We start from the raw sequence: 27,001 nt of genomic DNA, 5'->3' as shown, positions 1-27,001 counted from the left end.
TGCTGGAGCACCCCGAGCCGGTGGTGGTGCTGGAACTGGGGGCCTACTGGGCTGACCCCTCCCAAAGTGACCTCTGCCCCTGGCTGGGGTGCCTCTGAACTCTCTTGAGAATCTGGCCCTCTTATCCTGCTGCATCTGCTCTGTACCCCTCAAACGGTAACCCTCAATCCTGCGGGCAATCTCAAGTACTAGCTGATATCCAGTGCCCATCTCTACCTCACGAGCCATACCCGATCGGACTAGTGGGATGTAACCCCGCAACAAACCTCCGTACTCTCTCTGCCTCTGTGGGGAGTATCATGAGTGCATGGCGAGACAACTCAGAGAACCTCGCCTCATAGTCGGTCACTGACATATAACCCTGCTCCAGATACTCAAACTGATGACGCAGCTCTTCCCTCTCAGAGGGTGGAATGTACCGATCAAGGAACAACTGAGTGAACTGACCCCAAGTGAGGGGAGGAGCGCCTGCTGGCCTGCTAAGTAAATAAGACTGCCACCATCTACGGGCCCTGCCCTCCAGCTGAAAAGTAGTGAAGTCGACTCCATGCGACTCCAATATCCTCATGTTGTGCAGTCTATCCCTGCACCTGTCAATGAAATCCTGGGCATCCTCATGATGCTCGCCCCCGAAGACTGGAGGGTGCAACCTGGTCCATCTGTCTAACAACTTCTGCGGATCGCCGTCCACAGCTGGCCGTGGCTGGGGTGCCGCTGCAGCAACTGGTTGAACCCCCTCCGCGGGTAGTGCACCCGGAGTATGATAAACTGCGGCTGCATGACCTGGAGCCTGTGCGGTAGGGGTCTGTGCTCCCCCTCCTACCTGCAAGGTAGCTGGATCTGCTGGAAATAAACCAGCCTGAGTCATAGTGTCCATGAACCGAAGCATACTGCCCATGACCTCCTGAAATCCCGGCGCAGTCGTGAAATCTACCGGAGTAGGCTCGCCCTGCTCCTCAATAATGGGATCCCTCGCAGGGTCTGCTGGTGGTGCATCTGGAATAGCTCTGGGATGCCCTCGTCCCTTACCACGGACCGGTGTCCTCCCCCGGCCTCTAGCAATGGGGGGAGCAGCTCCTCCCAGGTCCGGAACGTCGGCGGTACGAGTCCTCACCATCTGTGAGAGAATAGAAGAGGAAATTTAATACACTGACCACTGCACGATGGAAAATGAATAAAGAGTATCTTTCCTAACACCCTATAGCCTCTCGAAGATAAATACAGACGTCTCCGTACCGATCTACAAGACTCTATTAGGTTTGCCCATAACTTGTGAGACCTACGTGAACCTAGTGCTCTGATACCATGTTGTCACGACCAATTTTCCATAATAGGTCATGATGGCGCCTAACACTATGTCAGGCCAGCCGATGCGGAATGTGATTAAGTTCTCATTTTACTTTAGCCAAATACAGTTATACTAGATTTTCGAATTTAAAGATAAGACCAATAAAGGTGCTAAAATAGCGATACAACCCCAAAATAAATGTCTACTACTGTGTGTGCCAGAACCTGGTGTCACAAGCTACGGGCGACTAGTAGAATATACACAAAAGAATAATACACTATCCTACTGTCTGAATCAGGATAAAAAGAAACAAAAAGTATAAGAAAGGACTTCTTCGGCTGCGGATCGGCATGAAAGAGAAGTAGCTCACCGTAGAAGTCCCCAAGCGTGCTCACTAATGCGTACCGGGATGATGTCCAGATCCATCTGCCTCAAATCTTGTACATTTAAGTACAGAAGCGTAGTATGAGTACATAAACCACATGTACACAGTAAGTATCCCGTCTAATCTCGAAGAAGTAGAGACGAGAGGTCGACTTGATACTTACTAAGGTCAAGATAATATAATAATAAAGTGAGATATACAGCATGAAGAATTTCCAATAACACAAGTTTAAGAGAAGAGTCATATTCACGTTCTTGACATAATTAAACTACCAGTTTTCCCTTTTTTCATATTAAAAAAGTGATCATGTCATATCTAAACGTAAGCATATAAGTCATGCACAATCATGGCGAGGTCGACGGCCTGCTCCAACAGAAAATAAATTGTGCACTGCCGAGGGTCGAGCGGCACGAACCATAGATGCATCTATTCTCACCAAGGCGATCGGCCCGGTCCATAATCATCAAGAAAATATCAGGAAAGCACATAAGGCTCAATTACATACAAGGAATTCCTACCAAGACTCAACAAACTCATAAGTTCACTTTTCATTTCCTCAAGTCTCTAGCAAATCATAAATGATCATATTGGCAATTTAAAACAAGAAATATTAACCAATTAGACATGACGTGGGTCCTAACTACCCGAACAATTATCATTATAGTAGCTACGCACGGACTCTCGTCACCTAGTACGTACGTAGCCCCGCATTTAAAAACAATTACTCATTTATAATCCTATGGGGACAATTCCCTCTTACAAGGTTAGAAAGGAGACTCACCTCGCTCCAAAGTGCACTTCCAATGTCCAAGAACGAGCCCAAGTCCTTAATTCGAAGCCGAAAAATCCCAAACTAATCAAACGAAGTAAGAACTAGTAAATAAAGGCTTACAAGGTCGAACTCTAACTATTTAGGCAATTTTCTAACCATTAACACAAGTTTCCTAAATTCCGACCCCGGGCCCACGTGCCCGGATTCCGAGATTTTTTAAGAAAGTTGTTCTCTATCACCTAAGGATCACAAATATATGATTTCTAGTTCATTACATGGCAAATTTTATGATAAATTCTTAGTTTTATTAAAACCCTAGGTCTAGCTCAAATCCTTGATTTTTACTAAATTTTTGGTGTTTAATCTACCTAATATACATGTATTTAAGCTAAGGATGAAGGGAAATTACTTACCTTACCAAGTTATGTGGAAACCCTCTCTTGGAAGAACCCAAATCGCCTAAGTGTAGAGTGAAAAATGAGAGAAATGAGTTTGAGTTCGTATTAAATGAACCCTTTTGCCCCCAGTTATTGTCGCATGTGCGGAAATATTTCCGCTTCTGCAGAATTTTGGCCGCTTATGCGGCTTTTGGGATTTGGGGCTCGACCGCTTCTGCGGTCTGGGGCCCCATAGGCGGAACCGCTTCTGCGGTCCCTGGGCCGCTTTTGCGGTTTCCCCTGGCCTGCCCCTTCTCCGCTTCTGCGATCTAATGACCGCATCTGCGGTCCCGCTTCTGCGGTCCAAGAACCGCAGATGCGGTTATGACAGAAGCAGCAAGCTTCAGTCATTTTCCAAATTCTAACTTCACTCGAGCCTCGCTCGTTTGACGCTCGGGGCTCCCATGCCCCGCCCGAACATACCGACAAGTCTGAAATCACGAGGCGGACCTACTTGAACCCTCGAAACACTCAAAACAACGCTAAATCGAGGAATCAACCCCAAAACCAAATGAATCAAATCATTGAACTTCAAGTTCTTAAATTCTCCTCCAACGGGTCAAAACGCCCTTAAACTACTCGGATTGACACCAAATTTTACGGGTAAGTCTTAATTGATATTTCGGACTTGTACCAAGTTTCGGAATCAAAATCCGAACCCGATACCTAGGAAAACAATGATTTCTTAGTTTATTTAAACCTTTGAAACTTTAACTTAACAATTTCACATAAAAATTCATTACTCGGGCTAGGGACCTCGGAATTCGATTCCGGGCATACACCCAGGTCCCATATTTTTTCACGGACCCTCAGAAATTGTCAAATTATGATTCCGGGTCCGTTTCCCCAAAATGTTGACCGAAGTCAAACTTGGCCTTTTTAAAGAAACTTAAAGAAGCAACTAGACTTATTCTTGCTCAAAACTCTTCTAACTTCCGAACCACCCGTCCCCGCAAGTCATAAATTAGCTAAAGCAAGTGCGGGAAGTCTTATTTATGGGAACGGGGTTCAAAAATGTAAAACGACCGGTCGGGTCGTTACATTAACTGGGTAGAAATAATATATATTTATAGCCTAAAAAAACACACAGTTCTTCTGCCAATTAATGCATTACCCTTTCTTGATTGAATTTCCCTCTATATATTTATATTTCTTTTCTGTTATTTCCTTTCCAGATCCTTCATCCTTATTAAAACTAAGTACACTCTTCTTCCTTCTTTGCAAACAATGTTAGGTGAAGACAGTAGCAGCAGAAGCGGAGAAGCAAAGGCACCTACTCGTCGTCGATTCCAACATTCATGTGGTTGAGTAGAATTGTATCCTATAAAATAGGCTCCGTGAGATCCAAGGAAAGATTATATTCAAAGCTCAAAACTTAATTTCACCTGAAGATCCATCTATTCTCATATTTTATGTTAGACTTTATAATACAGTTTTTTAAGGATAAAAAAAAAAGACCGAAACAATTAGCAAACAGAAATTCCTAAATATAAGTTTCGATATGGAGAGTAGAGAAAAAATGAGAAGAGTATAACTAAATCCCTTGATTGAAGGCACAAATAATGGATTGGGAGCCTTTTAAGGTGGATTATATATATTTTCTAAACAAAACTTGTTTATGTCGTGTAATTAACTAAACATGGACATTTAAAGTAATAAAGTTTCCAATAGTGTATAGGAATGAAAAAACCCCTTTATTCCTTAATATTGACATTGCATTATATAGTTTCCCTGCAAATCGCAGGTATTGGTTTTGTTTTGTCACCGCTGACTTTCTCATTTTGCAGTCTATAGCAATTAACATATCTTTTGTTGTGTTTAAACTTTGAGCTAGTGTCTATGCAAAAGGAAATGGGACATAATTTATGATCAAGTGTTGTAATTTTTACTTATGTTAATTGGTTATAGCCTAGCAAGGATAGTGACATCGCTCAATCGATGGATAAAATAAAAGGCCTGATTAATATTTTCATCTTGTGTATAAGCAAGACGCAATAACTATTGACCTTTAATTTGTTTAACCCTGAAGGCCGAGCACTCTTCTCGAATTTTTGGATGCACTCTCGCTTTAAGTAGCTGGAACCTCGGGATTATGTGTTTGTTTGTATCTATATTTTGTATCTTAGTCTCTAATGTTGCTATCGATTTAATACCTTATACTAAGCACCACATGCAGCAAATTAAGTTACACGATAGCATAAATGGATAGGATACCAATTTCAAAAGACCAACTGTTGAGCTGATACTCTTATACGATAATATTGACTTTAAAAAAGCTCCGGACTTCTTATTTTTGATTCTCTTATTACAACACTTCACCTAAAACTAGAGCACCTGTATCATGCCTGTGTAACTAATAAACCATTTTAGTGGAGTACATGGTTCGTACAGTGACAATATACAAGCACAGGCTATAATCAACGCTCTGCTTTTGGCTCCGTTGTTTTTGCCATATTTCCTTTCATTTTCTTGAAATAATAGAATAGAGATGAGTGAGGTGAGGTATATATAAAATTCTTTCTGTAGCTTACGGGGCAAATTGTTGTGATCGCCTCTTCTTTTTTCCCTTTTCCCATCACATTAAAGGCCAAAATAGAAGTAATCTGCAAATAGGACAGCGCAATGATCAATTACAAAACTGTGCCATAGGACAATGAAGCAGCTTCCTTAGTGCCTGAAGTTCCAAGATTATGGTAAACAAACTTATCACAAAATTTCATTTGGATTATATCATTTGCGCAGCAGAGCATCTTCATTGTCACTGTCATTCTTAACTTGCCGGGATGTTCCGGCCAATAGCGAATCCACTTTGCTAAAAGCAGTTGCCAACCAACCAATATCCGTTGCCATTGATGCTAGTGGCTCGGATTTCCAATTCTATTCAAGCACCGGAGAATGTGGAACTGAGTTGGATTACGGTGTTACTGCAGTTGTTTACGGAAAAATTAGTGATGGTACTAAATATTGGTTAGTAAAGAATTCACGGGGAATAAGTTTGGGTCAGAATGGATACATAAGAATGCAAAGAGACGTTGATGCTGAGGAAGGACTTAGTGGAATTGCTATGCAAGCTTCTAATCCAACTGCTAATTAGATGCTTGAGAAGCTAGTTTAGGGGGTGCTGTTGATTATTCTGTAAAGATTAATGATATGCACTCTTATCATATAATTTATGTGTGTGTATCTAGAGTCTATGTATGTTACAGACTCGCAGTTTGTATATTGTAAGTGTTGAACAAAAGCTTGTATATATGTAAAAATATTTGTAAAATACGAGTAATGAAATTATGTTCTCTTAGAGACCGTTTGTTCCAAAAGACTGAATGGTGCAACGCTAGACTTAATGTTAGGTTGAAATAATGACATAGCTGACAAAATAATCAAGGTCTAGTTTTACTTTCTTCTTTTCTCATTGCTTAACAAAGATAAAAAAAGTTAACATTAAAAGCAAGATAAAGCCACCACAAGCTTGTCAAATGACCAAAGTTCAACTAAACCAGCTATTTTTAATGTCGTGATAGGATAGCTATTTTACTTTTGCTTATTGTCCTTTGAATTACAGATGGGGTAAAATGCAAAGAGTATACAGCCTGCAGAGATGAATCACAAAATGGATTCCTCTTAGAGGAGGCAAAACCCCCGCCAGAAATTCAAACACAATACAGTAACTGAAAACATGATACCTAAAAGCACACTTTTAATTCAACAGAACATGACTTACATTATACGTGTATGAGATGTAATTTAGACAACTACAACAAATACTTGCTGATACTTGTAAGGTATTGAAGCTGTTGCTTATATACCTTCAGACTACTGAGTTTGGCTCGGTCGACTTTCTTCAAGAATAATAAATTCTGAGTTAGCCAAAAAGTGCCAGCTCCAAATGAGATAATCCAATACATTACTTGAAAGAATAGTAAAAGCTAACCAAACGCCACCACTTTTGATTGCCGCTGCTTTAGATCAGTTTGACAATCCATCTGGATGATTAATACATGTATCGTCACTTGGGATATCTACTCCACTTGGAATTTTTCCTGGATAATCAGTTGTTGAAGAATCTGACCCAATCATGCTGCAGAGTGGCAAAGTCAGTCAGCAATAAAAAAATGGAGATAGATTGGTTCAACAGGTTTTAGAAACACAAACCCTCTGTCAATAATAACCATGGACCGAAGTTCACAGTTCTTGAATCTGCAAATTACATACAAGAACATCAAATGATCAAAAGGTTTCCACAATGAAAATGCTGAAACAATGTACTGTATCTCAAAATGGAGAGGCCAATTGCAGACATAGTTTTAGCTATCCTATCAAGCTGAAACAACAAACCTTCAAGGAAACAAACACACCTTTCAGCTATTCTACCAAGCGGGAAAAAAACAGTTGACACTTGAGCTATTTTAGGGAAATTATAAACGAGCAAAGAATATATGCATGTCTTCTGCCAACTTCTCCCAAGACAGCCAACAAAGAACGTGGCAGGAGAGGGATAGGTGGACAGGAGGCATGATATTGATTAGTATTAAGCCACGGGCAGGAAATGAATGAGCAGCATGAATATTAAGACAAACCGGCAAAGTCAGTAGATGACATTGATAAGCTACCACAAGACTTATTAAATGTCCTTGTGAGACGAAGATGTCATATTTAGTAGAAAGATTGCCCTTTTATATCTGGACACGTAAGGCAGACCAGAGATCTAAAAGTTTAGTCAAGTTAGTCCTTATCTGTATTTGACAATTTTCCTATTTTTGTCACCTTTAGACAGTTGTAGTTTAAAGTTTGATCAGGTGTCTATCATGTAAAGGCTTATTTATTGGTAATTCAACAAGTGGAGTTAGAATGTGATCAAACCAATTTCCAGCATATCAGTTCACCAATGAGTTGAGAACTTACGGTCTACATATCTCATTCTTTACATCTGGATGGCAATCATTACCAAATGCACTGAGTGTATGTATCAAGAATCCACTATGTGTAACAACTGCAATCTCCTTCTCCTTCCGTGTCCACAACCTGTATCAGTATCACAATGAAGTAGAAAGAGGAAAAATATGATGGCAACAAGACAGTGGAATCTGCATCTGGAACCTTTGACCAGCAAAACTTTGTAAATTTTTCCGAAAGCCTTATTTCATTGAAGATTACTGTAATCTTATTCAAGAGAAATTATTTAACAAAATGAAACGCTCCCCGCTTCAATAGAAGCAGTATTTATAGATTATGTGAAACAATATTACTTATCCAACTATGAAATCAAGAAGCAAAAGGAAGCAACAGAGAAGCCTGTGACCAAGAAATTCAAAGAAGCAAGCTTTGACCAGCATCAATAGCTGGTTTCAGAAAACCTTTTTAACTCCATACTAACCTAGGCATAATATTAATGTAACGACACGGCCGGTCGTTTTGAGTATTTTAGCCCCGTTCCTCTATTTATTGTCCCCTCTATGTTAAATTGTGGTTATGTGACTTGCCGGGGTAGTTGGTTTGTTTCGGGTAAGTTTCGAAGTGAATTAGGACACTTAGTCCCAAGGTTGGAAGCTTAAGTTGCAAGTGTTGACCGGAGTTTAACTTTTGTGTAGACGACTCCAATGGAGTTTTGATGATTTTGATAGCTCCGTATGGTGATTTTGGACTTAGAAGTGTGTTCGGATATTGATTTGGAGGTCCGTCTGTTGTTTTGGCTTGAATTGGCGAAAGTTGGAAAGTTGAAGGTTGAGAAGTTTGACCGAGTGTTGACTTTGTTGATATCGGTCTGGATTTTGGTTCCGAGAGTTGGAATAGGTCCATTGTGTCATTTATAACTTGTGGGCAAAACTAGAGGTCTTTTTTTTTTTATAAGGTGAAGATTGAGGTCAATCTGAGTTGGTTTGGTATGAATCGACGTTAGTTTTGAAAGTCGAATGTTCATGGATGCAATAGGTTTGAATTGGGTGGCGATTCGTAGATTTGGTGTTGTTGAATGTGATTTTAGGCCTCGAGTAGGTCCACTATGTGATTTGGGACTTGATGGCATATTTGGACGGGGTCTCGGGGCCCGGGGTGTGATTCGGATTGAATCCGGAATCATTTTGGATTTAGAAGAACTTATGTGCTGAGGTTCTGGTGCAATCGCACCTGCGCACTTTGGGCCGCATCTGCGGCGCCGCAGAAGCGCCAAGTGAGCCGCAAAAGCGAGATTTGGGGGCTGGGCGAGTTGTGACCGCAGGTGCGGTCGTTTCTCCGCAAAAGCAGACGCGCAGAAGCGGCTTGGTTCTGCAGAAGCGCAAGAGCAAATGCGCACAATGGTCCGCAGAAGTGATCTTCCTGGCTTAATGAAAAGACGCACCTGCGATGGATTTTCTGCAGGTGCGAGCTGCAGAAGCGGCTATTGGTCTGCAGAAGCGGAATAACTGGGCAGAAAAGGGCTGGATTGAGGGTTTTGTTCCATTTTTCATCTTTTGAGTTAGAGAGCTCGGTTTTGGGCGATTTTGGAAGGGATTTTCAAGGAGTTGATTGAGGTAAGTGTTTTGACTCGGATTTGATTATTATTCATGAATCCATCATTGTTTTTATCATTTAATTAGAGTTTTGAGTTTCAAAAATTGGAGAATTTTGTGAAAACTTCCTAATCTATAAATTGAGGATTTGGAGGTCGATTTGAGGTCGGAATTGGATATTTTTAGTATGGTTGGACTCGTTATTGAATGGGTGTTCGGATTTTGTAAGTTTGGTCAAGTTCCGAGACGCGGGCCCGGGTTGACGTTTTGAGTTGACTTTTTGATTTTCTTTAAAGATTGCAACTTTATTATCTTTTCATGCCTTTAATCCAATTGTCATAGTATGTTATATCTTTCATTGTTAATCTACACTCATATGCTTTATTTGACATTTTTAACAGTTGTTCCACCTCTTGTTTTTTTGCTTTTATATGCTTTAATTGAAATTATTGTCTTATTGTCTTGTTACTTCTTTAATTGTGGAATTACTTACTTGAAGTTGTTAATTCATGGAATATCTCTTGTTTAGCTATTGGTGTTGAAGTTGTAAAAGCCGTTATCACTTTGAGACGAAGTTGTTAATTGTTGAGATATCGTTCTTGTTGAGCTATTCACCATTATTTTGTTATTGTTGAGACTCTTGTAAACATTGTGGTTGAGTCATGGGCTACTTGTTGTGGAAACATTGGTAATGTTGATTCTTTTGGCAAGTTGTGGCATAGGGCACTTGTGGTGCGAGTTGTGATTATGTTGTGATATTGATGCACATGCGGCAGTATAAGGATAGGGGTTAATGTGAATGGGGCGGCATAAGGTGTGATTTATGTGCGTGTTGCTAGTAAGGGAATTACATGAAGCCACGCGGCGACATAAGGTGGTCCAAAGTGCGTGTAGCTATTTCGGGGAAAACAAATGTTTTCAAACTATCTAAATGTAAGGCTCGCGCGCGGCGATATAAGGAAAGATTGTGATAGTGATTGTGAAATGAGATTACGAGGCGTACCTCGAGTGTAATTCTTGTTGTTATCTCTCATTTACTTCACTTGTATTTGCCCGCATTGTTTTTTTGATGTTCTTATTATGTGTTCCTTCCTTGTTGCCTTTATTGCTTTAAATTCAGTTGTAGCTTATCTTGTTGTATTGCTTTATTGCTTCATTTTCCTCGTTTCCATTATTAGACTGTACTATATTTGTTCAGCTTCTTTTCTTATCCTAGTAGGTGTCTTGACTTGGCCTCGTCACTACTCTACTGAGGTTGGGCTTGATACTTACGGGTACCGTTATGGTGTACTCATACTACTCTTCTGCACATTTTTGTGCAGATCCAGGTACCTCAACCCAGGCTAGGCACCAGTGAGTAAAGCATTCAGTTTGGAGACTTCAAGGTATACCTGCCTAGCTTTCGCAGGCCTCGGAGTCACCATCTGTCCTTGTTTTTCTACTGCTTACTCTTTACTTAGACAGTGATGTATTATGGATGTTACCGTATATTCGTGTAGAGCTTATGACTCAGTCTCACCAGATTTTGGGAGTTATTGTCAGCGGTATTGTAGAGTTCTTTTATGATAGCTAGATGGTTTAAATTTGAAGTTCTATTATTATTTCCGCTATTTCTCCGTGTATATTAGGCTTACCTAATCTTGGAGACTAGGTGCCATCACGACATCCTCCGTGGGGAATTGGGGTCGTGACAATTACTTAATGTTAACAGCATTAGTGAAACTACTCTCAGGTAGTTGAATTACTGAACGTACTGTACTTACTGAAACTTGCTTTTTCTTGTTCATTTAGGTTTGTCATAAAACTCAAATGTGGACACAAACATCTGAAGATCATTAAGATCAATTTTGCATTCTTTCTGACAAACAAGCACTTACCACTTCAAGAACTCCATTCCTCTAGCAGCAAGGTGTTCATTTGGCTCTCTGATATCAGGCTCCCAGAGAACATCATCATCACATTCAATCTGGGAAAATCAAGATACACCTTTTTCATCCAGAAAACACTAAAAGTATGTCGCAGCAGGCAAATCATACCAAAAATTAAAATCAGCATGAGGATATTTTGAGAAATATAAGTACTTGCCAAGGAAAAATCAATTGCAGGAAATAGAGGCTTGTATTCGCTAATGCTTCTCCTCTTATCACACCAATGAACTCCCTGCATTTGGCAACACATAAGAACAAATAAGCTTCTAGTATGCTAACATTGAAAAAGTGAGAGTTTCTGCAGTTCCTTTATAATAACATCCCCTTGTTCCAGTATCACCGAGCCTTACCTTTTTGGTCCACCCCCAAAAGAGTTGACCTCTTCCTTAAAATGGAATATTTTCCCCTTTCAACAATTCACACTAATATAAGAAATTACTTCAGAACATTGGAAACTTTATTTGACATCTTACAAACAAACTATTACACTATAATTTCTTTTCAAACCATTATTTAAAAGACTTCTCCACCTAATAATATAACATTCTATTCACACAAAATGAAATAGAGGTAGTAAGATTAAGTGGAACATAAGAGAAACATGCCACCTAGTTGTTCAACTCAATCAGAAGCCCACATAGGGATTTATGCTGTCAATAACCAAAGTTCTACGAGAATAAACCAAAAAACAAAGGATCACAAACATTCATGTGAGTGAAGGAAAAGAAGAGGATAAGTTGCCAATCGATGAAACCAAGTTTATCAAGCTGCTTTACAAGCACTTATACCCAAACAAGGCAGCACCAAAACAATTCATTGCCATAATCTTTTGTCATATTAATCACTCCGCTTCTTATATGCTCAATATGTCATGTAGTTTTAGTGTCAATATTAGTTTTCAGTAACAATTAGCAATACATAATAGAAGACTCTCATGCCAAGTGATAGGTTATATGCTTCAAGTTGTTTTAATTCATTTCACATAACTTATATGCATTATTACAGATGAACTAACAATATGACAGAACATAAATTCTTGCCAAAATCCACTACAAGAGCACAATTTTTATCAATTCTTGGCGAATCTTGTTTATAAGAAAATGCTTTCTAAACAATTTGGTACTTCTAGTCTCTAGACATATCAGACTATTGCCAAGACCAAAGAACAGTATGAAAACAGTCATTCCTCGTCCCAAACTCCTCTACAGCTCTACCTTACCAAAAAGATTGAAATGTTAAAGAAAGAAAATAGAAGCAAAGGGGTTTTACTTTTCCTGCCAACAAACGGTACTCCAGTTTGCAAGAAAAAGAAAGAATGCTATCCATGATCAGAAACACTATATGCAAAAAAAAAAAAGAAGAAGAAGAAGAGAGAGAAAGAGTGAGAGAGACCAAAAAATATCTTGACAAGAAGGAGAAAAGAACACCAACTTAAGTCAACATCAGAGGAGGAAATAATCGTGGAAGGGAGAAAACAAATAGATAGAGAAAACAAATATAACGACACGAGAAAAGGATAAAGAAGACTGACACATTAAAGTCAGGTAACTTTTAGGATGACATTACCAAGTGTTCACGACAACCCTCCACCGAAATGAAGGGAGGGCAATTTAGACTTGAAATTGCTGGATGGTTACTGTTTCCTGCATCTGCCACCATGAGTGGGGGAACGTCTATTCCATCTGGGCAACCTTCTCCACCAAAAACTCCAACTGCCGTTTGCATAGTCCTACAATGCAAGACCACCAAAGTTGAAGGTTAAAACAAAACAACCTGCTACAGTCATCAGTGCTGAAAAATACCAAATGGGAAACTGATCTCATAGAACAGTGCTGGAATGCGCATGCATAAAAGAATTGTACTTCTCATGTAAGCCAGAAAATTCTGGTTTCACGAGGCTCAAGACATATGCCATCCATTATGTTAGTATAACAAAAGAAATGATTATTTAAGAAATCCAACGCTGCTTTCAACATCCATCATAGTGCCACCTCAAAAGCATAATATTGTGCACATGTTCCAAAAAAAAGAGATGAAACTTTCATATCAAATGAGAAGAAAAATAAGGATGTCACAGCTTCTCGACACTAAGATATAAAACACAGCCATGTACCTTAATAAAGGAGAAGTGATAACTAGTTCCACCTTCTTAGAAAGTCCAGATGCGTGAACATGTTTCCGAAGATTATCTACCTGAAACAGTACCAAATGAGATTTTTCAATACCACAAACCTAAGTTCCATAATGGCAGAAAACAAGTTCAAGTGACTGTTATTATCCTTATCATGAAGATGATCAATTCAGTTGTTGTGGTCGGACTCTATTATGGATAACTCTTCTAAGATAAAGATTCAAAAGCAAGGAAAAGGACAGCAGGAAAGACTTCAACACTCTTGACGTCCAACATGTCATTGGAGAGAAAGACGATCCTCACCTAAAACAAACCTACTACTAGATAGGTATGCACTGTAGCCATGTCTAACTATTTATTACCTGCTCCCAGCCAAGAGGAGTAAGGTGTGCATCAAAAAGGTGCGGAGATAGGTATGCACTGTGGTCCTTTTCTCCTTCCACATTGTGAATCCCCTGAGCATGCCTCACCTACATGTTAAAAGCAATATAGTCCAAAACTCTATCAGAAAGCAAGTAAAACAACCAAGAATCTTAACTACGAAGGATCAGAATTATTCTTTGAGTATCTTTATGGCAAATTTGCACAATCAGATAAGAGACGCAAAACCAACACAAACCAGGTGTATAGTTTTGCAGCGGTGTAAAGGATACAAGCTTTGACCTCCAGAAACATCCATATCTGCATTTGCAACCATGATGGACTTTTACTATTATTGAAAAAGCATACACTGAGACGAGTGATTAAAACAAACTACCAAGAGAACAACATCTACATGTAATGACCTAATATCCCAAAAGAAGAGCATAGAAAGGTGTGGTATTCCTCTGTGAGGTAACATCTATATCTATATCAAATAAAAGACAGAAAAAGGAGACAAAGGGAGGGATCAACACTTCCCCAGGAATATGACAAGATTTCAGAGTGATATATGTTAAAGCAGATATTACAGAAGCATGATTGGTGTTCTGTTAATTCAAAGCAAAAGAACATATCATAAGGAACCAAAAGGAAACTATACAAATTTTAAACATGAGTCTGAAATAGTAACCACCACTCCACCAGTCCAGCTAGGTGAAAGGGTAGTTGGAATTATTGACAGGGAAAAATCTTCCTATAGCAACTTAATACTTTTTTCTACACTGTTTTTCCAATATGAAACATCGGCAAACATACAGAACACCATTCATATATGCTATTTTCTTGAGTTGAGATAAGATGCTCAAGCCTGGTTCCCGGAACCAACCATAAACAACTTATGTCATGAAATTGATTTGCAACATATGAATATAAGACATTCATGCAAAGTAGCTGCTACAATTTCTTATTTTTACTCGTCCACGTAGTTAAGACATATGAGCCATTAAGAGGCTTTTTGCTCTAGATGCATTGATATATTTATGAATGACAATGGAAGTGCCAAACCATTTGGCAACGGGGTCTTTTTCATCTACCAAAATTATGATCAAGTTGGCAGAATTTCCACCCTAAAAACCAAGTTCTATTTTTTCTTTCCTCACCTAAAGGCCTAAAAAGTTGCTTTTACACTGCACCAAATATGTTGAAACTGCATTTAATCACTAAAAGATAAAGAAGCTACTAATTTGAGCACGTTAAGTAACCAAGATTGATGCAGACCAGAAACAAGGGTATCAATTCAATCATATTCAACCAGTAGGACAGTCAAAGGTAAAAAACATGTAGAATCAAATTAGCTTTTCTGTTAAGCAGCCAAAAGTCCAGATGGGTAGGATTTCAAAAAAGTAATTATAAAAATAATATTCACACCAAAGTGGTACAAATTGGATTTGCTTTGCTCTTTTTTTCCTATACTAATTACTACCTTTTGACAAATACAGGTCCATGTATCGGACTCAGTGTACAACAGATGACCAGGAAGCTAACTTAGGATAACACTTTTAGGCTTTAGTAGTAGTAAACAAAAATATAAATCTGAGTTATAAGAAGAGTTTGTGACCAGAAATACTGCAGTTCTCCGATTCGATCTCGAGAAGGTTCTAAGAAAACATCAACGTCGCATTTCATTATAAAAAATTCAACCGAGAAGGAAGAACATTGAGAATTCAGGCGCAATAATCAGAACAACATCGCATTATTATGAAAGATTAACCAAGACGAAAAAATGGAGAATGCAAACAAAAAACAAATATTTTACAGCATAGCACGATTATGAAAAATTAACATAAATGAGAGAGTAACATTTCCTCACGCGCAGATCAAATTCACAGCATATCAATAACAGATTTTCAACTGTGTATAAGACGTAGAAAGAGAGAGTGATTTTACCGAAGAGGAAATGGAAACAGAAACGGAAAGATATTAGAGTAGATGGGACGTTGGCATCTGAAATGTGATTCACACAAGTCGGGCTGAATGGGACGCATAAGTCAGTGTCACTTAATGCGATTTAGAAGACGCGTTCAGTTAATGCGATTTATAAGTTGCATATGCAATAAATATATAACGATTTTATAAGTCTATTTCTAAATGAAATTTTATAAGTTGCATATCTAAAATGTTCTTCCAAACTGTTTATTATCTCAGTTAACATAAAACACATGTAAATTACGTTTTACATACTCTTCAAATTCTTACAAACTTATATACACTAGTGAAATTTTCCAGCTAAAATTGCACCTTTTTTTTATAAAGAACTTGTTGTATTACTGCAAAATTTTACAAAACTCTATCTTCTTGTTGTTTTCGTACTCTGAATTTCATCACTCTATTTTAAAAGAGAAAATATTTCATTTTTTAGAAAATTACAAAAATAATTGAAACTTTTCTTCAACTTATTGAAACCATCGCCATAATTTTCACCTTTTCTATAAGTGAGCCCCAAAATCAAAAGAAATGAAAGGTTATTTTAACTTTAAGAGATAAAATTTCAGAAAAATTTGTTATTGTGCTTTTGCTTGAGAATCAACAATCACACACCAAGGCAAGTTTTTACGTGTGTTATTCTGACAATATTTAGATATTTTTAAGTGGATCCAAATTTTTCCTCTATGTTTGCCTTTTGTTTTCTTTTTACAGATCAAGCTACATATTTGAATAATCTATATCTATATTATTATAAAAACATGAATACAATATCGGTTTACAAAAATAATCTTATAATATTAAGCATAATAACTTATAGTAAAAGGACATATTCGAAATTTTAGATATTAGCTTTATAATCCTATTAGTTTTAGGACATAAGTACTACATATTATGAATCGTAGAAAAGCATGAAAAAGTAATACTTACCGTTAAAAGTTCATAAGCATTCTACAATTTAAACTTCAAAAGAGATGATGAAAACCAGAAGGACTATTTCGTTGCTTGGCATATAATCACTATTCACATATTTATTTTAGAAATTGTGCTATACATATATGTAATATCTAGATTTTGTGTAAATATCTTACATTCGCCACCCCAAAAATATGCACATGCATATATCATTGATTAATCTATCTATCTATATCTATATCTATATCTATCTATATCTATATCTATATTATTATAAAAGCATGTATACAATGTCAGTTTACAAAAATAACCTTATAATATTAAGCATAATAACTCATAATAAAAGGACATAATCGAAATTCTAGATATTAGCCTTATAATCCTATTAGTTTTAGGACATAAACTATATGTTAGGAATCCTGCATGATTACCTTTAGGAATCCTATTAACATAATTACTTTCAGGCATAGACATATAATACTACATGTTAGCATGTATACCTAATATCTTTAGGAACACGTTATGTTTTCTATTAATATAATTACTTTCGGGGTAGAGACGTGTTTTTAGTCATATAATCCTATTACTTTTAGGAAATACTTCTTAAAAATTTCTATTACTAATTTAATTTGAAAACGTATTATAATGTCCTATTACTAATTTAATTTGAGAATGTATTATATTGTCCGAATCGATTTAGAAAAAAGGAGAGCATGCATTATGATAAAAGCACAAATATAATATTAATAGACCATAATAGCCTTAAAATATTAAATGGAAGAACTCATAGGAAAAGAACATAACTGCAATAACCTATTTTCTGGACTAATTTGAAAATGTGTTATATTGTCCAAATCGATTTAGAAAAAGAAAATCCTATATTATTATAAAGGCACAAATACATTATTAATAGACCAAAATAGCCCTAAAATATTAAATGAAAGAACTCATAGGTAAAGGACATAACTGCAATAACCTAATTCTTGGACTACAATACCTTCTATGCTAACTTTTAATATTCAAAATCTATTAAATTCTTATTTAAAAATATGTAGGAAGGTTTAATAAAATCAATTTTTTTAATAATCCTCCATATTGGCAATACATTACCACTCCATAATGTCCAATACCAAAAAATAATAAAAGTAATATTAATTGGGCTGCATAAAGAGTTGAAATTGAGGAAAATAATATCCCCACGATAATATATTTTTATATTATATTTGAATTGTTTTCCTACTCAAATAACCATCACAAATATATATCAAAGCAGAGCAATGATGCTAAATTTATAAAGAAAGCAAAATTGATAATATGGGATGAAGCACTTATAACTAAGTGTCAAACGATCGAAACAACTGCCCAGAGTTCTAGAGATATATTGGATGTTAATGGATCGTTTGGTGAAAAAATTAATGATTTGGGAGGTGATTTCTATCAAGTACTACCAGTAGTTCCAAAATCGACAAAAACAAAGACTGTAAAAGCTAGCTCGTCAAAGTAATACTTTTGGCCTCAAATAAAAAAGATTCAACTGACAAGAAATATAAAGTAAGAACAGATCCGGCATTTAGTGTCTTCTTGCTTCATGTCGGAAACGAAGAAGAGCATCCAATAAAAGATGATTTGGTTCTTCTCGAATACTTGGTTATCAACCCCAATGCTAACAGTAGTGCATTTAGTAAGAGAAATATTTCTATCATTAGATTAAAATGCAATTTGCAAATCGCATGATAGAATTAAAAAGTTATCTTAGCTATCAGAAATAAATATGTTGATCAACTAAATAAAAGGTTGATTGCAAAATTTTATAGTAAAAACAAAATATTTTTCAGTTTTTGACTCAGCAGAGAATGATACCAATAATTACTACCAAGAAGAATACTTAAATACTTTAATATCAAATGGCCTTCTACCATACACATTTGTTGTCAAGTTTAATATTTCTTACGCATGTTAGTGTCACCGTATATATAATAGACTAAGTTATAATTGATCTTCCATTGTATATAGGTTGTTTTTGAAAAATATATGCTCGTCATGCTACTGAAAAACATAGATACGTCGAATAACTTATGTAATAGCACACATATGGTATATAGAAGTTGTGAGAGTAATGTCATACATGCAAAATTATGATACTGGTCAATGTGCTTCTAAGTATATTCTTATCCCTGAATTCAACTTTGGTCTTCCAAAACTAAGGAATATTCTTTTAAATTTGTGTCAAAATAATTTTAGTATGTTTACGTTTTTTAAATATAATAAATAAATCACTAGGACAAACATCCTAATATTAGATTATATTTACCGCAATATATTTTCTTGCACAAATAACTGTATGTTGCACTTTCAAGAGGGATATCAAAATCGGCAACAAGAGTTCTGGTTAAGGTAGAGTAACCAATTAGGAGGAAACATACACACACAAAAATATCGCCCACAAGAAGTGTTCGGTAAGATACCATCACATTAAATACTTTTAAATTATACTTCCTCCGATCCACTTTAAGGTTAATATGGTCAATTATATTGTTAATTAATGATAAAAGGTGAATTCCTTAATATGTGTGAAAGCAACCAAAAAATCACTTAAAGTAGACCGGAGGAAGTATTAACACATTATTATCTAAGTAACATGACAAAAATCATTTGTGTGATGTTGTCCTTTTATTTTAAATTCATCTATTATGCTAATATAATAATATTTTTAGGTATTTAGATGATTATTATATTATTATATACAAAATTTCTCTCATTAATTAAATTTTATTGTTCCTTCATATAATTAAATGTTTAAACCATTACGTGTCATTATTAACGTGCAACGCACGTTCATAAATACTAGTACTTTAAAATAAATGTTCTACCATTTCATATGAAAGAAAATAACTTGGAATAAAGAGCCTAATAAAGAGAATTTTAAAAGGCAACTCTGTAGGCGTTTGGACATGAATTCCAAAAAAATATTCAAATTTGGAATTTCACTAAAATTTGAATTGAAGATAAGTTGTGTTTGGTTATAATTTATGGATGTCTTTTTTTAAAAAATCATGAAACATGATTTATACCCCACAATTTGTAAAAAAATATCAAAATCACCCCAATTTGATTATCCTACTTCAAATAAACAATCAAAATGCTATTGTTTAACTGTTATCATATTCTGCTTTACTATAATACACAGAAGATGCAAAACCAATATCACATATTCTAATTCTACTAACACATAGAAAAGGTGCAAAAGAACGCATAGCCACATATTTCTCATAACCATATAATCAAACTTCCAGTAGGCAGAGTTCAAGTATCAACTAGGACTAATGTTCCACCATCAGTCGCCAAAGATGTATCTGCCAAAGATGAAAAACTAATGCGGTCATTTTATAAATTTTAAAAATATAGGATAAATTTGTAAAATTAAAAACTAGAAAATTCTCATTTTCCCAGTTTTTCAAATTTGAAAATAAATTTTCATGTGAAAAAGGAAAAATTGGTAAGAATGGGATAACCAAACATTATTTTCAAAAAGATGTGATGACCCAAAGGGTCATCTTATATTTTAGAACTCGATTCTGTATTCCAGGTCTTCAAAACCTCATTTTATTCCTCCTCGATTTGAGTGCGCAGTCCGGGCGTGCTTCCTTAAAGCTTTTATATGAAAAATAGTTGAAATAATAATTTTTGGCCTAAAAAGTTGATTTTTGTTGACTTCGGTCAACGTTTTGGGTAAATGGAACCGGACCCGTGTTATGACGGTTCCGGTGGGTCCATAGTAAAATATGGGACCTGGGCGTATGTCCGAAATCGAATTCCGAGGTCCCTAACTCGAGAAATGAATTTTTGATAAAAATTGTAAAACTGAAATTATATAGGTTTTAAGAATCTGGTTAATAATTGATGTTGTTGATACCGAGTCCGTATTGTGGTTTCGGAGCCCAGTACAGGTCCGTTATGATATTATACCCTATCTGTAAAATTTGGTGAGAAACGGGACTGATTTGACGTGATTCCGACCTTTTGGTTGAGAAAATAGAAGTTTTGAACTTTCTTGAAAATTTCATGCAATTTGGTGCTAAATCCGTAATTTTAGATGTTATTTTGGCGATTTGATCGCATGAGCTAGTTCGTATGATGTTTTAAGACTTGTGTGCATGATTGGTTTGGAGCCCCGAGGGCTCGGGTAAGTTTCGGATAGGTTACGGAGTGATTTAGACTTAAGGAATTTTGCCGGTATGCTTCAGGTCTGCAGACTTCGCATTTGCGACCAGTAAGGCGGGGAGGGGACCTTTGCAATTGTGAAGCTCAGGATCGCAATTGCGATAAAAACAGGTCGCATTTGCGAACAATTGTTCGCATTTGTGATAGTAGCAGGTCTTGGACATTCTTCGCATTTGCGAAGGGATGTTCGCATTTGCGGGGTTCGCATTTGCGAACCCCTGATCGCAGATGCGATATCTGCAACTGTTCAAAAATAATTTTGGACGGGATTTTTCATCATTCTCCCATTTTTCAAAGCCTAAACCTCAAGAGACGATTTTCCAAAGGCTATTTCTTCCCCAAATCATAGGTAAATGATTCTTAACTCATTTCTTTGAATCTATTACATCTTTTCACAAGATTTCATCCTAGAATCTAGGGTTTTTCATGGTAGAATTGGAGAATTTTGGGTAGAACTTAGGGAATTCTAAATTTGGGGATTTAAACCTCAAATTGAGGTCGGATTCCAAAACTAATTGTATATCCGGGCTCGGGGTGAATGGGTAATCGGGTTTTGGTCCGAATTTCAGGTTTTAACCAAGCGAGCCCGGGGTTGGTTTTTGACTTTTTGGGAAAAATGGTGGGAAACTTATACTTATGCATTGGAATTGATTTCTTTAGCGATAATTGATGTTATTAAGTTAATTATGACTAGATACGAGTGGATTGGAGGTGGAATCTAGAGGAAAATCGGTAATTGAGCTTTGAGTTGGCCATTGGATTGAGGTAAGTGTTGTGTCTAACTTTGACTTGAGGGATTAGGGATCCCCGACTTAATCACTATGTGAAAATCCATGTGTGTGGCGTATAGGTGAGGTGATGAGTACCTATGCGCCGCCAAATTATCTATTTAGCATGTCCCTTTCCCCGTTCCTAATATAATGTCTTCTTGTCTTAACTGCTACATGCTCATTGGTGCTTCCATGTTTAATTGCTTCTTGTTAAATGTTGTTTTCCTTGTTGAAGGTAGTAATTGTTCCGTAGTCTCATTGTGTTACATTATTGGTTAAGTTGGTTTATCGGTGTTTCATGGTATATTTTGGTTGGTCTCGCTATGTAGTAGCAATTGAGCGAAGTTTCATAACTGTATAGTCTTCTATTTCGTTTGGTTTGAGGCATAAATATTGTGGAGGGTTTTGAGCTAAATTGTGAAATACGTGTTCTTATTGTGTGATGGGTGCTGTCTGGTGGGATCGGGTTGCGCGCTGCAACAAGAGTAATAAGGGTGGATTGGTGGGATCGAGTTACACGCCGTAACAGGAGGAATAAAGGTGATATATTAAGAGTAATAATGGTGGACTGGTGGGATCGGGTTGCACGCCGCAACAGGAGTGGGTGAATGTTCATATTGTTACTGATGATATGGTGGGATCGGGATGCGTGCCGCATCATTTTGTTGTTTATGTATTCTTCCTCTGTTGTAATTTTATTCTGTAGCATTGAAACTCTCTTAAGATATAGCTGAGTACTAGCAAGATAATAGATTTTCGTATTTATTTTTGCTGAAAATTACTGTTCCATTTCATTCCGTACTTCCTTTTGCTTTATTATATATTGTATGCAGGTTATATTGTAAATGCCCCACCGCAGCCTCGTCACTACCTCGTCGAGGTTAGGCTCGGCACTTACCAGTACATGGGGTCGGTTGTACTGATACTGCACTCTGCACTTTCTGTGCAGACTTTGGAGCTGGTAGTGGCTGATCGAGAGGTCGGTTGCAGATACTTCATCCAGGAGACCCAAGGTAGTCCTGCTGGCGTCCGCAAGTCCTGGCGTCCCCTCCTATGTTTCTATTTCCCTGTTTTTTCTTTCGAGACAGATGTACTTCTTTCAGACCAGTATTTGTAGTAATTTGTAGTATGTTCGTGGATTATGACACCAGTTTCTAGGTGGTAATAGCTTCGGTATTGTTAATAGTATATAGATAACTGGTTTATCATGTACTTCCGCATTTATTTCTGTTTGGTCTAGTTTTGTTAATTTTAACTATAAAATGTAAAGGAAAAGGGTGAATAGAACTCTAACGTTGGCTTGCCTAGCAAGTGCGATGTTAGGCGCCATCATGGTCCCGACGGTGGGAAATTCGGGTCATGATAAGTTGGTATCAGAGAACTAGGTTGCCTAGGTCTCACAATTCACGAATAAGCTTAGTAGAGTCTTAGGGATCGGTACGGAGATGTCTATGCTTATCCCTTAGAGGCTACAGAGTTAGGAACAAATTCAGTTCTATTCTTCTCTGCCGTGCGATTTGACCTTTCAATGCTAATTGAACTCTCTACTATTGTTCCTTCGTAGATGGCAAGAACACGTACCGCTTCATTTGCTGATCAGCAACCCGAGCCCCTAGTGGCAGCTCCTACGAGGGGGAGAGGACGAGGCCGAGGCCGAGGCCGTGCTAGAGGCTGAGGCAAGGGCAGTGCTCAGCCTAGAGCTCGAGAAGAAGCACTAGCGGCGGAGCCTCAGGTAGAGTTTGATGAGGAGGCTCCGGCCCAGACCGTTCCAGCAGGACCAACTCAGGTTCTAGAGGGGTTTATCGCTACTCCGGTACTTCAGGATGCTTTGGTCCGTCTAGTGCGCCTTATATAGAGTGTTACTCAGGCCGGTACATTCCCTGTAGCACCAGCCGTCTCTCGGGCTGGGGAAGGAGCACAGACTCCTACTACTCACACTCCGAAGCAAATGGCTCCCCAGTTTCAGACTCCAGCAGCTCAGCCAGTTGGGGTAGTTCCGCCGGGTGTTATAGCATAGACCGTTGATGGATCAACTATGTCTTCTGAGTCCTTGTGGAGATTGGATAGGCTTACCAAGCTTTTCACCACTACCTATGGCGGTACATCTTCAGAGGATCCCCGGGACTATTTGGATAGTTGTCACGAGGTATTACGAAACATAGGGATAGTGGAGACCAATGAGGTCGACTTTACTACCTTTCGTCTGTCAGATTCCACCAAGAAATGATGGAGGGATTGTTGTTTGGCCAGACTAACTGGGTCACCAGCTCTTACTTGGGACCAGTTCTCTCAGCTATTTTTGGAGAAGTATCTTCCTATCAGTTAGAGAGAGGACTATCAGAGGTAGTTCGAGCGCCTTCAGCAGGGTTCTATGACCGTCACTCAGTACGAGACTAGATTTATTGATTTGGCCCGTCATGCTCTTTTTATACTTCCCACCGAGAGAGAGAGGGTGAGGAGGTTTATTGAGGGACTCGCTCATCCTATCAGATTGCAGATGGCTAAGGAGACAGGGAATGAGAATTCTTTCCAGGATGCAGCCAATGTGGCCAGACGAGTTGAGATGGTTTTAGCTCATGGGAGTGATCAGGGATTTGACAAGAGGCCTCGTCACTCCCGTGGATTCAGTGGGGACTCATCTAGAGGCCGGGGTACTTTTGGTAGAGGCCTTCCTCCCAGGACATTTCATTTAGCACTTCAGATATCCCATGGAGCTTCAGGGGGTCGTGGTTCTTATGTACCTCCTTCAGGGCAGCCGGGTTATAGTGCACCGCCAGCTCCTATCAGAGCACCTCCTCTTCATAGTTATTATCGCGGTCAGCCGGCCCATCAGGGTTAGTCTTAGTTTCCTCAGCCATAGTATTAGGATGGATGTTTCGAGTGTGGTGAGTATGGGCATATCCGGAGGATCTGTCCGAGATTAGTGGGTGTTCGGTCACAACAATAGGGTTCTCGTGTCATGATTCCGGCACCGCCCACCCAGCCAGCTAGAGGTAGGGGTCAGGGAGCCAGAGGTAGGGGTCAGCCCGCTAGAGGTGGAGGCCAGCCAGCAGGAGGTCGTCCCAGCGATATGGTTCAGAGTGGTGGGACCCAGCCTCGATGTTATGCTTTCCCGGCTAGGCCTGAGGCTGAGTCATCTGATGCTGTTATCACAGGTACTGTTTCGGTTTTCAGTAGAGATGCTTCAGTTCTATTTGATCCAGGGTCTACATACTCCTATGTGTCATCTTATTTTGCTTCATATTTGGTTGTGCCTCGTGATTCTTTGAGTGCTCCCGTGTATGTGTCCACACTAGTGGGGGATTCTATTATTTTAGATCGTGTCTACGTTCGTGTGTGGTTACTATTGGGGGTCTTGATACCAGCATCGATCTCCTACTTCTCGATATGGTTGATTTCGATGTCATTTTGGGATGGATTGGCTATCACCTTATCATGCCATATTGGAATGTCATGCCAAGACCGTGACCTTAGCATTGCCGGGTTTGCCTCAATTAGAGTGGAGAGGGACTCTTGTCATTCTACCAGCAGGGTTATTTCTTATATGAAGGCTCGGCGTATGGTCGAGAAGGGGTGTTTGGCTTATTTGGCTTATGTTCGTGATTCTAGTGTGGAGGTTCCTTCCATGGATTTTGTACCAGTTGTTCAAGAGTTCCCAGAGGTATTTCCTGCAGACCTGCTGGGGATACCACCCGAAAGGGATATCGACTTTTGCATTGATTTGGCTCCGGGCACTTAGCCCATTTCTATTCCGCCGTACCGCGTGGCCCCACCAGAGTTGAAAGAATTGAATGAGCAGTTGCAAGATTTGCTTGATAAGGGCTTTATTAGACATATTGTCTCACCCTGGGGTGCACCGGTGTTGTTTGTAAAGAAGAAGGATGGGTCGATGAGGATGTACATAGGCTATCGGCAGTTGAACAAAGTCACCATCAAGAACAAGTATCCATTGCCGAGGATTGATGACTTATTTGATTAGCTTCAGGGTGCCAAGGTGTTTTCAAAGATCGATTTGAGGTCTGGCTACCATCAGTTGAGGATTAGGGCATCTGACGTCCCCAAGACAACTTTTCAGACTTGGTACGGGCATTATGAGTTTCTAGTGATGTCATTTGGGTTGACAAATGCCCCACTAGCATTTATGGATTTGATGAACCGGGTGTTCAAGCCCTATCTGGATTCCTTCGTGATTGTTTTTATTGATGATATCTTGATCTACTCTCGCAGTCGAGAGGAGCATGAGCAGCATCTTCGAATCGTTCTTCAGACGTTGAGGACAGCCAGTTATATGCTAAGTTCTCAAAATGTGAGTTTTGGTTGAGTTCAGTTGCTTTCTTGGATCACATTGTATTAGTAGAAGGTATTCAGGTAGATCCTAAGAAGATTGAGGCAGTCAAGGACTGGCCTAGACCCACATCAGCTATAGAGATCTGGAGTTTCTTGGGTTTGGCGGGTTATTACCGTCGGTTTGTGGAGGGGTTTTCATCCATAGCAGCCCAGATGACCAGGTTGACCCAGAAGGGTGCCCCGTTCAGATGGTGAGACGAGTGTTAGGCGAGCTTTCAGAAGCTCAAGACAGCTTTGACTATGGCGTCGGTGTTGGTGTTGCGCACAGGTTCATGGCCCTATACAGTATATTGTGACGCATTTCGTATTGGACTTGGTGCGGTGTTGATGCAGGGTGGCAAGGTTATTGCATATGCTTCGTGATAGTTGAAGATTCACGAGAAGAAATATCCAGTTCATGACTTGGAGCTAGCAACCATTGTTCAGGCGCTGAAGATTTGGAGGCACTATCTATATGGCATGTCGTGTGAGGTGTTCATGGATCATAAGAGTTTGCAGTATTTGTTCAAGCAGAAGGAGCTCAATTTGAGGCAGAGAAGGTGGTTAGAGCCATTGAAAGACTATGATATCACCATCTTGTATCATCCCGGGAAGGCCAATGTGGTGGCCGATGCTTTGAGTAGGAAGTCAGCTAGTATGGGCAGCCTTACGTATATCCTAGTTGGTGAGAGACTGCTTGCTTTAGATGTTCAAGCTTTGGCCAATCAGTTTGTGAGGTTGGATGTTTCTGAGTCCACTCGTGTTTTATCTTGTACAGTCGCTCGGTCTTTTTTGTTTGAGCGTATCAGGGATGGGCAGTATGATGACCCTTATTTGCTCGTCCTTAGGGACACAGTGCGGCACGGTGATGCCAAGCAAGTTACGATTGGAGATGATGGAGTTTTGAGGATGCAGGGTCGTGTTTGTGTGCCTAATGTGGATGGGCTTCGTGAGTTGATTCTAGAGGAGGCCTACAGTTCCCGGTATTCTATTCATCCGG

At 38.7% G+C, this 27,001-nt stretch overlaps 2 protein-coding genes across 8 annotated transcripts; one reads left to right on the top strand and one right to left on the bottom strand.

The window, feature by feature from the left end:
- The first annotated feature begins 5,370 nt into the window (after nucleotides 1-5,370).
- LOC109218731 (KDEL-tailed cysteine endopeptidase CEP1-like) lies at nucleotides 5,371-6,270 on the top strand. The gene is made up of 2 exons (XM_019383105.1): nucleotides 5,371-5,379; nucleotides 5,554-6,270. The coding sequence occupies exons 1-2, from the start codon at nucleotides 5,371-5,373 to the stop codon at nucleotides 5,974-5,976; spliced, it is 432 nt and encodes a 143-aa protein (XP_019238650.1). The 3' UTR covers nucleotides 5,977-6,270.
- Nucleotides 6,271-6,475: 205 nt separating this feature from the next.
- LOC109218732 (phosphoglycerate mutase-like protein 1) lies at nucleotides 6,476-15,819 on the bottom strand. 7 transcript variants are annotated; one of them, XM_019383108.1, is made up of 10 exons: nucleotides 15,734-15,819; nucleotides 14,046-14,107; nucleotides 13,789-13,896; nucleotides 13,409-13,488; nucleotides 12,862-13,024; nucleotides 11,453-11,527; nucleotides 11,245-11,333; nucleotides 7,785-7,904; nucleotides 7,035-7,079; nucleotides 6,476-6,960 (listed from the first exon to the last, which is right to left on the bottom strand). In XM_019383108.1, the coding sequence occupies exons 2-10, from the start codon at nucleotides 14,103-14,105 to the stop codon at nucleotides 6,849-6,851; spliced, it is 852 nt and encodes a 283-aa protein (XP_019238653.1). In that variant the 5' UTR covers nucleotides 14,106-14,107; nucleotides 15,734-15,819; the 3' UTR covers nucleotides 6,476-6,848. The 7 variants fall into 7 exon arrangements, with proteins under 7 accessions (XP_019238653.1, XP_019238657.1, XP_019238655.1 ...); XM_019383112.1 differs by having other exon boundaries at nucleotides 15,657-15,736; XM_019383110.1 differs by having other exon boundaries at nucleotides 15,652-15,734.
- Nucleotides 15,820-27,001: the final 11,182 nt, after the last annotated feature.

The sequence above is a fragment of the Nicotiana attenuata genome, unplaced genomic scaffold, assembly GCF_001879085.1.
Source record: "Nicotiana attenuata strain UT unplaced genomic scaffold, NIATTr2, whole genome shotgun sequence".
NCBI classification, from domain to species: domain Eukaryota; kingdom Viridiplantae; phylum Streptophyta; class Magnoliopsida; order Solanales; family Solanaceae; genus Nicotiana; species Nicotiana attenuata.
The sequence above is the reverse complement of the archived record's forward strand: the minus strand, read 5'-3'. Positions and strand labels throughout refer to the sequence as shown.